Genomic DNA, 14,640 nt, shown 5'->3' on the forward strand with positions numbered 1-14,640 from the left:
TGTTGTCACGGTGTATATTGCATAAACATCACGCCTGTGTAAGGAAGGCAGACTCCGTTGTGAAAAGAGAGGCTACGAGAGAGGCAATCTCAAAGGAGATGAGGAAAAGAAAGTCAGAAAGGAGATCTAGTGCATTACATTAGGTCCTGCGTTATAGCCATGTTATCTCGTATGCATGCCAAGAATAAGTAGAACTTACAGGCAGTTTCAGAAAGATCTAAAAAAAATTCAAAACAGCTGATATCAACTCCGGTTGTAGAAAGGAAGATTTTACATCGACCAAAAGCCAAAACATCTACCCTAATGGTAATGATACGGACTACAGCTAGGAGCAAAATATCAGGGTATTTATACTCAAGACTATCAAAATCAGTTTAGAAAGGTCTTGCCATGCCTTAGGATCCTGTAATAACGTTAATTAGAAGAGGAGAACACGTGTATACTACTGGCTACACCAGTCTTATTTTTTTCTGCTGATTTTTTTTAATCCACAGAATCACATCAATGCACCAGACGATTTTCAGATTTACCAGCACTTAAATATATAAAAGCTAATCGAAACTTATATTAATCACTTTTCTTTAAATTAAATTTTACAATAAATGCAGATCTCTTAGTAACAAAAAGGTACAAAATTATTTTTCCACCAAGTGAAAAAAATGAGGTATTGCAAAAGGAGTTCTCCCATTTTGTGAAAAATGTGCCTAAAATGACTATTGAAAAAAATATTTAGAAAAAGTAGTGCATAATAAATGTATATATGTTCATGACAAAATAATCAGCTATAAAACACTGTACAAAAATCAGCAGGCCATGTATAAAATAATATCTTTATCTCTGTGACAGTAAATTCAAGCTACTACCGTTTTCCAACCACAACACTTGGTGGTAGAAGCTCCGGTCACAGCAGAGCGTGCAGTGGTACACCATGAGGACAGCTCAGGGGAGACTGGACTGTGCATTCCCATTAGTTAGTACAACATTAGTATGTTAGCTTCCAGTGCTAATATCCCTGACTATATAAAGTGAATAAATACTACTGCCAATACCTGAGCCCTGAGGGCCGTGTCTCTGTCAGCTGAAACCCAAATGGTCATTCCTCTACTGTATGAGAAGAGGACGCCTGTGAACCAAAACCCCTCAGCTCAATGACCGCTTATGGTAACGTTTAGGCCAATCTTTGGTTTGCTCTTTCTGGTTACAAAGTGTTAACTCGTAAACCAAGACCTACAAGATCATGCCAACAATCTAAACCTGTGTGCCAAGCTGAGGGAAGAATTTGTTTAGTGGCGTGGCCAGGTGATGCACACTAATCTACTTGAAAAATTCAATAATCCATCCATCCAAAACCAGAGTTCCAACCATTTGCATTCAACCTTTGGTAAATTGTACCGTTGTCCACCAATTTTGCAAGCAAAAAGTAAGAAAAAAAATGCACCCTTCTTTAAACTCAACTTCCATTGTTGACAATATGATTTAAGTATAAGGAACCTCACCATAGTTTTGTTACTTTTAACTAAAATGTAAGCAGCTTTGCCAAACCAGAAAAAGTACACTCAGGTAAGGAAAAATAAAGATATAAATTCAAATCTAATGCATCCATATGCTCGTGCACACCTAAAGTCAAAACAGAAATGGGATTTCACTCTTTTTTTCAGCATTTCTTTTTTTTTAAATGGCCCAATTAAAAAAATAACATAAAATATAAATTAGTAATATTATTTTTAACTTAAAAGAAAAGTGCATTTATTTTTCATTTCACAACCCATACCCCATCCCTAATTTAGCCCCTCCCTCAATCTTCCGCCGCAACCTCCCCGTATGCGTTAGTTCCATCGGAAGGAGATGTGTCGTGGTCGGTCCCCCCCCTCCTTCACCAGCGGCTTGTGAAACTCACGGCCGGCCCGAGAGTGGATGGCTGCCCAGCAGTACTCACAGTAGTACTGCAGACAGGTCACATTAGCGCAGAAGAATGGAGCAAACTTCCCACCGCAGCGAGTGCCCTGGCACTCATCGCACAGCTGGTCATCCAGGACATATGGCTTCACTTCCACCTGAGAGGCAGGAAACCCATTTAGATTGCAGAATGGTGGATGTGAATATTTTCTGACTTTAGATTATGGCTGAATGGAGCGGCTCCCTTCAGATCAACTCACCCGTTTATCAATCTCCCCGTGCTGCAGCTGAACAAACCGAGCACTGATGGCCGCAATGTAGCTCTGCTGATTGGAGAATGCCACCCTCCCTGCACCTTTTGGATACTTGAGTTCTGGGTCTGTGTCGATCCCAGCGTAACACACTCCCCCATACAGGCGATCCATGATCATGGCAAGCTCAACTGGAACAATGGAACATATTGGATTCACCCCAATGCTCCAGATACTGAAAAGCAGAGTTTAGAGTTGCTCTCTGTACTGCACCTGCACGTAGGGGGCGGGGAACACCTCCCACAAAGATGGTCTTCCTTGGGTCCAAAGGTTGAGAGCCATCCATCACAAAGTCACTATCATTAAGGTTCCAGGGACGGATCTGGACCTACAAAAACACCACTGCCTCTTAATGTGTTATGTCTTTTGTTTAAGCTCCTGTCTTTGCTGTTGATATGTGGCACAGATAAAAGTGTTTGTGTAATTGTTGGCACAGACAGGAAACAAGCATGCAAGCTGCAACCAAAGTAACACACTCACTGGCTTGTCTTTGATGGTGGGGCTGGAGACACACAAGTAAAGTTTGCCATCTTCCTGAATGCAAGCATCGATCAGAGCCTGAACAGAGCTCTCATCTTGAAACAGCAGGAAAGCGTATCCTGGAAGCATCAAAAGACCGTAACAATGAGCATGCACAGACATTGGAACACCCCTTCAAGGCCAAGATAACACTAAAACCAGTACTTCACTGGTCTGCCCACTTTGGGTGATAAATCATGAGCAATATTTGCTAAACAATTTCCAAAAGGTCTCAAAATGTTTTGAAGGCTGTCTGTTTTGAGCATGCCTTGCAGAGGCTGAAGGGCTAACATTGTAAATGTGTAAAAAATGAGCCATCTTCAGTGTTCAAAACCTATTTGGAATCCTGTTATTTTAGACAGAAACTGTGGGAGGAGTTTAGCCCGGGTCACAACACAGAATTTTCTATTTATCAGACAAATTTCTAAATATGAGGCCACCAATGGAAGGAAGAAAAAACGAGAAAAAGAGAGAAAGAAAGAAAAAAAGAGAAAAAGAAAAAAAGAAAGAGAAAAAAGAAAAAGAGAGAGAGAGAGAGAGAGAGAGAGAGAGAGAGAGAGAGAGAACAGTTGTGGTCACACAGCAAACGCCACACACACGTCTCTTAGGGTTGCAACGATCATACATTTTGGTGGTGCGATTTTAGGCTGAGAAATAATCACAGTTTCACCATTACGATTATTTTACATGAATCGATTTCACATCTAATTAACATGAATCACACACACATTCTATATATAATATACTACTACATACTTCTATATATAATGTACTACTATATACTTCTATATATATTACATAAAGGATTTGAACCCCTGAAATATCGATTAATCATTTTCAGGGATTTAGCTTAGAAAATTTCACTACTACTGATTTGCAATGTTGATGTTTTACCTCCACAAATAAAACAAACCTGGAGGAGTTCTGCTGCGTGGTGGAGTTGCTAATGCTAACAGTTATCTTCTACTAGTCGAGACGTTCTCTGCTGTTTCCTGGATGCTAAACCAACGGCCTTCCCCGTCGTGAGTCAAGATGAATGTTCAGTGACAGCGTGACGTAGATCTGTCAGGATTTTCTAATCCTAGCGTTTCACTGTCTATTTTCTATCAGAAACTAATGCAGGAGATAGGTGTAGGAGACTATTCTCATGTTCAGCCTGCATGAAAAACTCACTGACTGATTATCAGAAATAATCATTAAAATGTTTTTTTCAGTGAGCCATACCTTTATTTACATTTGTCTAATAGACTTTTTTGGAGTTTCTGTAAAAAGACAAAAAGGTTTAACTGTCAACAGCTGGTCAGGGTTAGCACTGAAAGATGGAGACACCTTAATGATGCTGAACTCCTAGTAGTGCAGATATTATGATTACTTATTACTTACATGTAATTTCTACTCATTCATACCTTTTCAAATGTCCTCAGTAAGAATATTATTTGGACATGGATGAATGATATTATTGCTATGTAGAACAGGAATTAAGAGTTGATTAAACATTACAATCTTTTTTTATTTGCAGTGTTGAAGACGACTTTACAGTGGGTTAACTGCAGCGTTTCACACCGTGGTTAATAGTCAAACCGGTTCATCCTTGCAACCCTAGTCTCATTCCAAGGTGATGTTTGAGACACGCCTAGAATGATGATAAAATTATCTTTAGAGCCATTACAGTAAATCGGGCGTGTCCATCAGATCACCAGAGGAAGAACCAGGTATAAACTCTGAATCACTTCCAGTAGATTGGATTATTGAAGTACCCTGCTCTCTGGTCCACCCAAAAGAAAAAAAAGAGTGCTTGTGCCTCACAACTACTCCAGACTTCAGCAGCACGTGTGCTGAGCAGGACCAGAGGGCGGGAACATATTACACCCGTTTTAAAATGTCTGCATTTGCTTGCTGTACATTTTAGGATCAATTTGAAGTTTTATTGGTTTATAAATGTCTCCATGATCTTATCTTAGACCATATTTTTTTACTCAGGGCTCCGGAAATGGTTGAAGTTTTTAAACAGAGCCCTAAGACCAATGCTTATACATCTTTATTCTCTTTTGTAGTTGAGGATCAGACCGCCACGCCTTCGGCTACCATCTGACACACATGCACCCGACCCCTTTGGCCCCTCTCACAAGTGGTGAGCTCATAGAAAGGGGGACCAACATCTATTCTTCGGGCTCCATGGGTAAAAGCCCAGCCACCAGGCTCTCGCCAACAAGCTCCAACTCCAGGGCTGGCTCCAGAAGGGGGCCCCAGTGACCCGCGTCCATGCAAGGGAATACTGTTTCCATTTGTATTGTTCATCATAAAAGGCACTTTGTCCGATCCCTCACCTAGGTCCCGTTTGCCATGGGTGACTCTACCAGAGGCTGTTTGCGAATTTTCAAGGCTCATTTTGTTACCAAGCACTTATTTTCGAACATCATATGAGAAATCCATGTCACATAAGTGGAATTAGAAAATAGCGTTTTTAGCCTGAATGACTTACATTAATTATTTCGTTCTTCCGGGGACCCGGAAGTAGATGGGCGTGACTTAGGCTCCCTATTGTGTGAATTAAGTTTTAGTTAAGGTTAGGGTTTGGAATAGATCAGCATTGGTGATGGTCAGGGTATGGGTTAGGCATAATACAATAATTAAAAATGAATGGAAGTCAATGGATGCTCCTCACTATGATAAAAAAGACAAACGTGTGCATGTGTGTGTGACTCATTCTGAATGTGAGCACACCATGGCTCAACATCAGCGGTCAAATTAGGTACATCCTGGATGGTGAGTGCTGCTCCAACATCCTTCTGTTTTTTACCCCTGGTCCAATAAGAGTGTCCGCAGCTCAAGCTAGCATCAAAAGTAGCTCAGCTCATAATAATAATAATAATAATAATAATACATTTTATTTCAACAGCGCCTTTCTGAACACTCAAGGACACTTTACAGAGATAAATTACACAACAATAAAAGATAAAACAGCATAAAACAAACAGACAGATTGGAGCAAAGAGAGTAACTATTGGAATGCTAGACGTCATAGTTCTACTGTTAGCATTGCTGCAACCAGAGTTTAAAGATCAACTTTACTCATATTTTTAATACGTTTGCAGTGGTCTCCAGTAGGAATGAATGCCTTGTTTATGTTTATTTGGCAGACGCTTTTATCCAAAGCGACTTACAATTTATAACCTATAGGGCATGTTGTGATCTGTGGGGGAAACTGGAGTACCCGGAGGAAACCCACGCATGCATGGGGGGAGAACACACAACTCCACGCAGAAAGGCCGCAGCAGAGTCTCGAACCTGCAACCTCGTGCTGCGAGACAACAGTGCTAACCACTGCGCCACCATGCAGCCCTTGTAAGTCATATTTTAAGTCATACTCTGGGGAAAAAGCTGTGGTGCACTAGTTAGGACTAAAGTAGCTTCAGACAGCAGGATTTGGACTTATTTCCTGACATTTGGACTTCTTGCCTGTGATTGGATAACAGCAAGGTGACTACCACTGACTATGTTTGCTTGGCAACGTTTTTGTTTCATCTCCACAAATAACACAAGCCTGGAGGAGTTCTGCTGTGTGGTGGAGTTGCTAATGCGAATAGTTAGCTTTGACTAGTCGAGACGCTCCGTTTCTGGGTGCTAAACCAACAGCAGCCTTTTCCACTGAGTCCAGATGGGTGAGTCCATGAATGTTAAGGGACAGTGTGATGAAGATCTGTCAGATTTTTATGAACCGAGCGTCTTTCCATCTATTTTCTATCAGAACCTAAGGAGACGGGTGGAAGACCAAGTTTCACTTTTGTGAACAGAATCAGCTGAGGTGATGATCTGGAGCAAAGCAGTGCACCTGGAGCTTTTCTCGGTTAGAGCGGAAGGTCAGATCACCAGAGACTGCACAGACACTGGAGGAGAGTGGGTTTGATCACAGTAAAAAGCAAGTTATGTCAAAGTTAAACGTAAGTCCGCTGCAGTGCAGAGACTGCCTCCATACCCCCTTTAGACGGCCATCTTTTGTGAAAAGGATGAGGTTGTGCAACACGACCACCACAGTCTGACCACTTATAAACGACCTAAGGCTAATGTTGGCGGGAGTGGCTTGTTATTGCGCTTCATCAGAAGCTTTTCTAGAGCAGCTCTCTCTCCCTCATCTTTTCAAGGTGACTCATTTACATAGAAAGCAGCTCAGACACAGCTCGGTCTTTTGCTATGCTGCATTCGACCAAAACTGCCTTTAATCAACTATTTAAATGTAGCTTTACACTCTACTGGCCCTTAGGAGACGCGTGAAACTGATCCAAGACAAAAAAGAAATAAAACGCTTGACATTAATACACTTTGTGGAAATTTACTCCACATTTGCACAAATGTCTCAATTTATAATTACCAGCTTCAGCCATCAGCCAGACTTGTCTCACCTTTTGGTGGGAAATAGGACTTGCTCTCTGCCTTGTGAGGCCAGTCTACAAACAGATGACCAAATCGGCGGAAACTGGCAGTGATTTCATCTGCAGAAAGTAATAAGTACAAATCTCAAATCAGAGCTAGCAGCAGTTGCAGAGTGCAGCACATAAGGTAGAACCCAAATGTGCAGAAATGGTGCACTACAGTCAAGATTTCACGTTAGTCCCGACTAGTCTTTACCTTCATCTATGTCTGGGGGAAGCCCTCCAACAAACACTTTGCGTGAATAACGCTCCACGCGTTCACCGTTGAGGTGAGGGAAACAGTGTGCTGAACCGAGTCCAGCAAGGCCCTGGTCACCGGACTCATCCTCTCCAAAGGGGCGCTCATCCTCCATGGGGAAGAGGGATGAATGACCTGATAAACAAAAAAATATATATATATAAATATATATATATATATTTATATATTTCACCACTAAACACAGATCTCATCATTTTAACAATGAGAAAAATAAAGTTTGATTTACGCTAAATTAACTGAAATAATGTCCAGAATGATTAGAAACTATCATGATGGCTACTTCTGAGGTAAACGTGAAATCACTACTGCTCTGAGGAGAAACCTGTAAAAAAATGTACGTTTTACAAATAAAATGATCAGACAACATTTACAATGTCAGAAGACATGAGTCAGTAATCAAGCAGACAGACACGGGGAGGACATGTGACCACACATCCACAGGCTTTACCTCGTCTTCTGCCATAACTTCTTGCTGCATGTAAAACACAAAACACTCTTGAAACAGGGGTTTAAGAAAGACATCTCTAAATAAAAATCACTAACAGAGCATGAACTTTATGAGCCAACATGGCAACATCTTCTAAAGCTGGATTTAAATGTGATGTTAAAAATGCAGATAAACAGAAAATAACTGGTAAGCTGTCTGCTTTTGACAACATACGAGATGCAGTTTGGGAGTCGTATTGTGACATCATGGAGCATGCTTTAGCCACCTGAAGCATTAGTTATGGGTATTCAGCACAGTTACAAGCATGTCAGACCAACCAAGTAGCGTGACTGGAGTCCAGCTCAAAAGGAGCAAAACTGGCACAGGCTGTTAGGGTGTTGGCAGCGTCACTCTAACTAATGGACACAACCGAGTAAATCGTTTTAATCCAGAAGTGGGGCATGACCTATAAGACACATAGATAATCTGGACTTTTCCCCTCCTTTCGGGAAGTTTGCAGTTTCAGCTCCTTCACAGCTTGTTTACAAGTCTGGAGTGCTCATGCTGCATGTTCAGATATATGCAAAGGTTTGTCCCCTCTATAATTCACTTTTGTGAACTCATTTCAACCAACTGCACGGAAATGACAATAAGAGGATTTAACAAATGCCTGCAGTTTTTATCTGCACGTGGCAGACGCTGATTTCAAGCCCTGACTTGGCTTCGGTGCTGCGTATTATTTTACATACCATTCACAGGCAGAGTCACATCTCCACCCTGATGAGAGAAGCTGTAGCGTCCTAAATGGTGAAACAAGAATGTCAGAAAATAATGTCATGAAGGGATTCCCAACAGGAGGAGGAAACCTTTGATTCTTCCTCAATGCTTCTTTTTTATGACTGTAGCTGGAACTCAGTTATTATGCAGACAAGGACTGTTCTTCGCTCGATGAGAGAAAAACCCACAATGGTTACAGAAAATACTTCAGGCTGACTAAAGTTATAGTAAATAAAATAAAATATCTATGAGATGTAACCAATAAAAGTCAGACATTGCTTTTCAATCATTCTTCAACAGAATTATTAAAAAGAAAGTCAACTCAGGGAACAGACCTGGACATAAACGATGGTACCCCTAGAAAGGACTGAGGGACGTGTTAACTGAAGGCGTGTCCACTAATGAGCATCACAGATGTACAGGTACAGGTAGTGACCGTGTTTGGTGACATGGTGTACCACGCTCGACATGGACCAGAGGAAGAGGAGGGAAGAGTTGTCTCAGAAGAGTGTGAAGAAAAATATAGACAAGCACGTTAAAGATAAAGGCTGTAAGATCATCTCCAATCAGCTAGATGTTCCTGTGACCACAGTGGCACATATTCAGAAATGTAAGATCCATGCAGCTGTAGCCCGCCTCCCTGGATGTGGTCTCAGGAGGACAACTGATGACAAATCAAAGATGTATAACCTGAATGGTAACAAAAGAGCCCAGAAAACATTTATTATATTAAACAGACACTGGTGGAGCACTAGGACCCAGCGGACAACAACCACTTGTGGTGAAGCCGGTTTCCCAGTAGAACCATCCATGAGCTCATCTATTGGCTCTGCTGACACTTGCCAACGTGAGATTGGCCATCCCTGCCACCTGTGTACTAGACAGTTCTGCATTCCTGACATTGCAGAAAAGGGCCTCTAGGCTGTAGTTTTATACATATGTTTATTATATTTATTGTAAAGACCCCCCCCCCCCCCCACACACACACACACACACACACACTTCTAAAGTCAAAACTACGTCCATGCAGTCGCTGCATGGTGTGAGCCTTCGTCATGCTTCACAGCTGCAGTGGAGGAGGCGCCCTTCACACGGGAGACAACTGGAGCAGTTTGCTCCTGAAGAGTGGGCCAAAATACCTGCTGGGAGGTGCAGAAGTCTCACCGACAGTTACAGGAGTCGTTTGATTGCAGTGATGGCCTCAAAAGGTTGTGCAACAATATGTTAAGTTAGGGGTACCATCATTTTTGTCCAGGCCTGTTCCATGAGTTCATTTTAATAAATCTGTTGAAGCATGGTTGAAATGCAACATCTGACTTTCAGTGGTTCAAATTCATAGAAATGTAAGTTATTATTACTTTTGTCAGATTTACGTTATTTCTGAACACTGGGGTTTTCTCTCATTGACCAAAGGGTACCAACAATTTTGTCCACATCTGTATTTTTCTTTAAGATTACAGCACTGGAAACGATTTCCTGTTTTGTTTTTTTCTTTAACATTTTTCTGACATAAAGCGACAACGGTGGCGACGTAACTACACATTAAATGCATCGTCTTCTATAGTTTTCATTAGAAAATACACACATTCTGAAATATCAGTTACACGATGAGGAGATGAACGGTGTTGTCGTCTGCAGCCGGTGGAGAGAAACACTGCTCTCTGCTGACAGTTGCTAGTGTGGGAACCAACCTTTTAAGGAATCCTGCTCAGCCCTCATAATGTCAATCAAAGAGTTCTCCAGAGAGTGCATGCTGAACCCGTCAAAAGACCGCGTTCTGTCCTGCTGAAGAAGAAGCAGATAACAATTAGTCTCCCAACTCAACAGTAACATCAGCACAAGAGCTCTTCTGCAGCTAGAATATGGAGAACCCTCACCAGGAAAGGCTGCAGACACTTGTAGTAACATGATTTTTGCATAAAGCAAAGTAAAACTAAAATGGAGCCCAAAATGTGTTGCATGAAAACATATAGAAATGGGTAGTTCAGTGCTGCTGCGTAAATAATGGAGTGAGGGCAAACACAGCAGCAGAGGAGCACAAGACTTCTTAAACCAGGACAAGCACATGTGATCAGACCAGTGATCTAGATAAGACCTGAACATGAGCATAAACACAAGAAGGTCCAATTCATCCATTTAGTTGGCTGAACTGTCGAGACCTCCCTTTGCTAAAAGACTTCTTTGTTTTCGTCTTTGAGACAGATGAGCATGTTCACTAGGTTTAACACTTGCTTCTGGAAAATACTGGAGACGTAGTAAGTCCCCGTGTTCACTTGACACAAAAATAAGTAACTATTTATATTTTTAAGATTATTTCAGAACAGTATTAGAGTTAGCTTACAGTTGTTTTCATGCCTCTCAGCGTTTCCAGAGCATAGCCATAAGCATATAGTTGAGATCAGTACTGTAAGTGGGCCAGTACACACCGGCACACAGTACTGGCACTTCTTATTTTTATCTCTCAGCATACCGGTACTTTTTTTCCAGGGTACAGTGTGTACCGGTACTTTTTCCACTCATTTACTGATTAATAACTCCATGATTTCTGAAATAATAACTGTCCTTCTCCAAGTAAACACCAGCCATAAACATTTCGCCCGCTCCGCCCCAGCTTCTGATACGCAGAACACGCTCCATGAGGGGCCTCGTTTTGCACGAGGATACATTCACTCCACACGCGCATCACTGCCATAGAGCGCATTGTGCATTCAGCGCCGTCAGCCAAGGCAAGAAGAGAGGGGGAAAAAAGAGACGAGTCATTGGACACCACGCACGTCCTCTAAATCCTTGACGGCACGAAACATCTGACCAACTAGTAATCAGATGAGCTGGTGTCAGGCGGTCGTGGCCCAGGGATAATAGCGGCCTGGAGGGGTGATAGTTCTGTGATTCTGTTTGTGTTTTAAAGCTAGCTCTATTTGCAGATTTGCCAGTGCAGCTTTCAGCTACACAGATGCCTACCTGGAAAGAATAAACACCATCACTGCGGCTCATGCCGTCCTCCACCCATCCTTTGTGGTTGATGCCAGAAGAATTTCTGGGGAACTTTTGTGAAGGAACCTGCCAAACATAGAGTCCGTGTTTTCACTCTTCTCCTTAGACCAGAGCAAAAATGTCATTGTTCAACATTTTTAAATTGTACTCTTGTTACCTGGTTGTTGGGGAAAGACTTTTTCAGTGGTGAGAAGGAGTTCAGGCCAGCCACCCCTCCCCCAACGCCCCGCCTGTACTCTCGAACCCCCTGTGTTCCCCCCCAGCCTCCGTAGCCACCCTGACTCCAAGAGGTGGATGTGGGAGTAGACAGGCTTTGGTAGCTACCCCAAGGTGAGGGGGGTTTGCTCTGAGCAGAAGCCAGATGTGACAGCTGGGTGAAGGGCCCAGCACGATGGGGATGCAGTGGAAAGGAAGGCTGGGGTTGGTGGGGACTAGCTGAGGAGCGTCGGTGTTGCTGTGGAACACCTTGATTGTGGGGGTGGGGCGCAGGAGGGTGCTGTTGGGACACTGGTCCAATCTGAGGCGAGAAACCACCTCCTACACCAAAACCAGGGCCAGCATGGTGAGAGAAGTTCGGAAACAGGAGAGGAGGACCATTTGAGTTGGAGCCAGCAGGACCAAAAAACCCTCCAACATCTTCCCCGATCACTGGAGACTGGGTAGATGGGACGGCAGGGGACCAGTTGTTAAAGGTGGTCAGTGAAGATGAGGAAGAAATGGACTGTGCACAGCTTGTACCCATCCCCAGGTTGTCCTGGTATTCGTGAAAGGTGCTCAACACTGGGGACTCCATTCTTAACTTCTCCTTCCCACTGCTGCTCTCCAGTGAACCCTTCTCCAATGAGCCATCTTCAGAGAGAGCTCCTTCAAGCTCTGCTAGACCTCCTCCAGCCTCCTGCTGGCTGGGAGACAGAGCCTGAGGCTGGGCTTGGACCTGGGACTTCTCTTGCATGTCTTGAAGGTCCAAGGCCTTGGACTTGTCAGACTCCAGAATCTCATCTTGCATGTTACTGTGCTGCGCTATGGTAGGAAACAGCCAAGCGCTGCCCCCATTGGTGGAGCAGGTGTTGTTTACAAAGGAAGGGGGGCTGGGGGGGCTTGAAGGGTGGTGAGGGTGCTGGGCTTGTAGGTGAGGAGGAATCCGAACAGGGAAAGCAGATTTGTTACCGCTGCCGTTCTTCACCAGAACTCCAAAGCCGTAGTCCCCCATTTAGGACGCCCAGTAAGTTTTTAGCTCACTCCTGGCTTTCACCTTGGTCTTTTTCCTACAAATATGGAGGAGGAAAAAAAAACATCCCTGAATATAATCACTAAGGAAAAAAGAGAAACAAGGACAAACTAATCATAAGAAGTCTTGCCAGACGCAGTGAGTGTGCTTGTGCTGCAGCCTGCTGGGTCTTGTGATGCAATCAATAAGATTAAATCATTGACTGGTTGGGCCATGGGAGGCCTGGGTGAAATATAACACTACAGCAGGCAGGCAAAGACGGAAAACACCCAACCTCACCAGAGCTGGTGAGGCTGACGTCTCCAAAGGTCGTTAAGCAGCTAGCAGCGAGCTAACAGCTGCTCCACCGCCTTCCATGCGTCCCGTTTTAATCACGCAAAGCCAGATAGTCACATTTGAGCCCATATCCGTCCTGTACAACGCCAACACGAACCTTCCAGCGACGAGCTGGTTTACAGCAAGTTCACCTACCGTCTAATCTCGCTTTTCCTGCAATGACCTCTTCATACGCAACCATTTAAATACAGGAAAATGTTGATGACGTCTCCTGTCTGTTCGGAATCTAGGGTAGTTCCCTTCACCGAGCTGCTACAGACGTTAGCTAACCACCCAGGCGACGAACGACCTCAACCGCATTCACGTCTCGCGAAATGTCGTTAGACCTATGTCAGCAGCACACATTTCTCTTTTTTTAGTCAGGACATAACAAATAAGAATTGGTGCGTGGCTCTTTAAACGACCTCGTCTGTTTCGTGTCCTGTGCGTTCAATGTCACACAACCTACCGATGTCATCTTTTTCACATCTCGAAACAGCTCGACCTCTGCTCTAACGTAATAACGAGCGAGAGCTGCGGGTGTCGTGTCGGGTATAGCTACCTTCAGTTCGGCGTCATGACCTTATCGTTTAAACGTTGCCATATTTTAGCGTTTTCCCTTTTTCTGCATTGCCTAAGCAGCCGGTGTAAATGGTCTCTTCTCGCTTCTCGATGACAGCTGGGCCAGTCGGGAGACACTTCCGTCTGTAAGCTCCGCCCCAATCGCCTCCCTCCAGCCACTGTAAGGAGATCCCTCATGACGCCCCGCCTACTCTGACGCGAATCTCTCATCTGATTGGATGATTGTTGCTGAAGAAACAGGTCCTACACTCCGTGAGTGGCAGATTTATCGCCCTCCCAATAAGGCTGTTCTGTTGTAAGCTAGTGAAATAAATTCAAAATATAAGGCAAACACCGGACCCATTAAAACGTTTCTGCGCTCTTTTGAATGAATATTGCCACAGCTCCTTGTTTAGTTTTAAGTGAGGTGGCCTTTTTGTATTTTAGAAATTAAGAAATCTACCTGGTGCTAAAATATTCTATTCCCTTTTTATAAATGTATATTTTCTTCATTTCAACTTGTGACAGACAAGACCTGGCAAGTATGACCCTGATCTCAGTAAAATGAGTAAGTGAAACTAAAGCTAAAATATAACAATGCACCACAATGCCTAATTTCTTTAGCTTAGTGTTATTTTTATGCTTGAACAATCTTGGAAAAGCTTGGAAAACAACACGTGAGATCACTTTGTATGTCAAAACAAAACAAGAACAATTTGAAGGTCTCTGTTTAGGACATTTGAACAGCACTGTTCGTATGTTTCAGTGTTGATTCCCTCTGTCGATCGAATTTAAATCTCTGGTGTACTATTTGCAAATGCAGATGAGTTCATTTGGTTAAGCAAATGCTTGTTTTTTGCTACCTCACCCTGTAATATATCATCACAGATACACTGACACAACAGACTGACAGACAGAAAACT

At 43.1% G+C, this 14,640-nt stretch overlaps 1 protein-coding gene across 6 annotated transcripts; it reads right to left on the minus strand.

The window, feature by feature from the left end:
• Nucleotides 1-1,611: 1,611 nt before the first annotated feature.
• LOC107395553 (cytoplasmic polyadenylation element-binding protein 4) lies at nucleotides 1,612-13,854 on the minus strand. 6 transcript variants are annotated; one of them, XM_015974947.3, is made up of 12 exons: nucleotides 13,719-13,854; nucleotides 11,771-12,878; nucleotides 11,581-11,679; nucleotides 10,311-10,401; nucleotides 8,592-8,642; nucleotides 7,864-7,887; nucleotides 7,353-7,529; nucleotides 7,127-7,216; nucleotides 2,688-2,806; nucleotides 2,421-2,535; nucleotides 2,157-2,338; nucleotides 1,612-2,054 (listed from the first exon to the last, which is right to left on the minus strand). In XM_015974947.3, the coding sequence occupies exons 2-12, from the start codon at nucleotides 12,821-12,823 to the stop codon at nucleotides 1,827-1,829; spliced, it is 2,229 nt and encodes a 742-aa protein (XP_015830433.1). In that variant the 5' UTR covers nucleotides 12,824-12,878; nucleotides 13,719-13,854; the 3' UTR covers nucleotides 1,612-1,826. The 6 variants fall into 6 exon arrangements, with proteins under 6 accessions (XP_015830433.1, XP_015830430.1, XP_015830432.1 ...); XM_015974944.3 differs by having other exon boundaries at nucleotides 10,311-10,404; XM_015974946.3 differs by having other exon boundaries at nucleotides 10,311-10,404; nucleotides 13,626-13,740.
• Nucleotides 13,855-14,640: the final 786 nt, after the last annotated feature.

Source organism: Nothobranchius furzeri, chromosome 2 (assembly GCF_043380555.1).
Source record: "Nothobranchius furzeri strain GRZ-AD chromosome 2, NfurGRZ-RIMD1, whole genome shotgun sequence".
NCBI lineage: Eukaryota > Metazoa > Chordata > Actinopteri > Cyprinodontiformes > Nothobranchiidae > Nothobranchius > Nothobranchius furzeri.

Excerpts from the sequence above, each read along its gene's own strand:
- LOC107395553 (XM_015974944.3), bottom strand. The coding sequence starts at position 12,823 with ATGGGGGACTACGGCTTTGGAGTTCTGGTGAAGAACGGCAGCGGTAAC. Across the intron at positions 10,405-11,580 it reads ATGGTGTTTATTCTTTCCAG|CAGGACAGAACGCGGTCTTT; the intron begins GTAGGCATCTGT and ends CTTCTTCTTCAG. Across the intron at positions 2,339-2,420 it reads TCCCCGCCCCCTACGTGCAG|TTGAGCTTGCCATGATCATG; the intron begins GTGCAGTACAGA and ends CCATTGTTCCAG.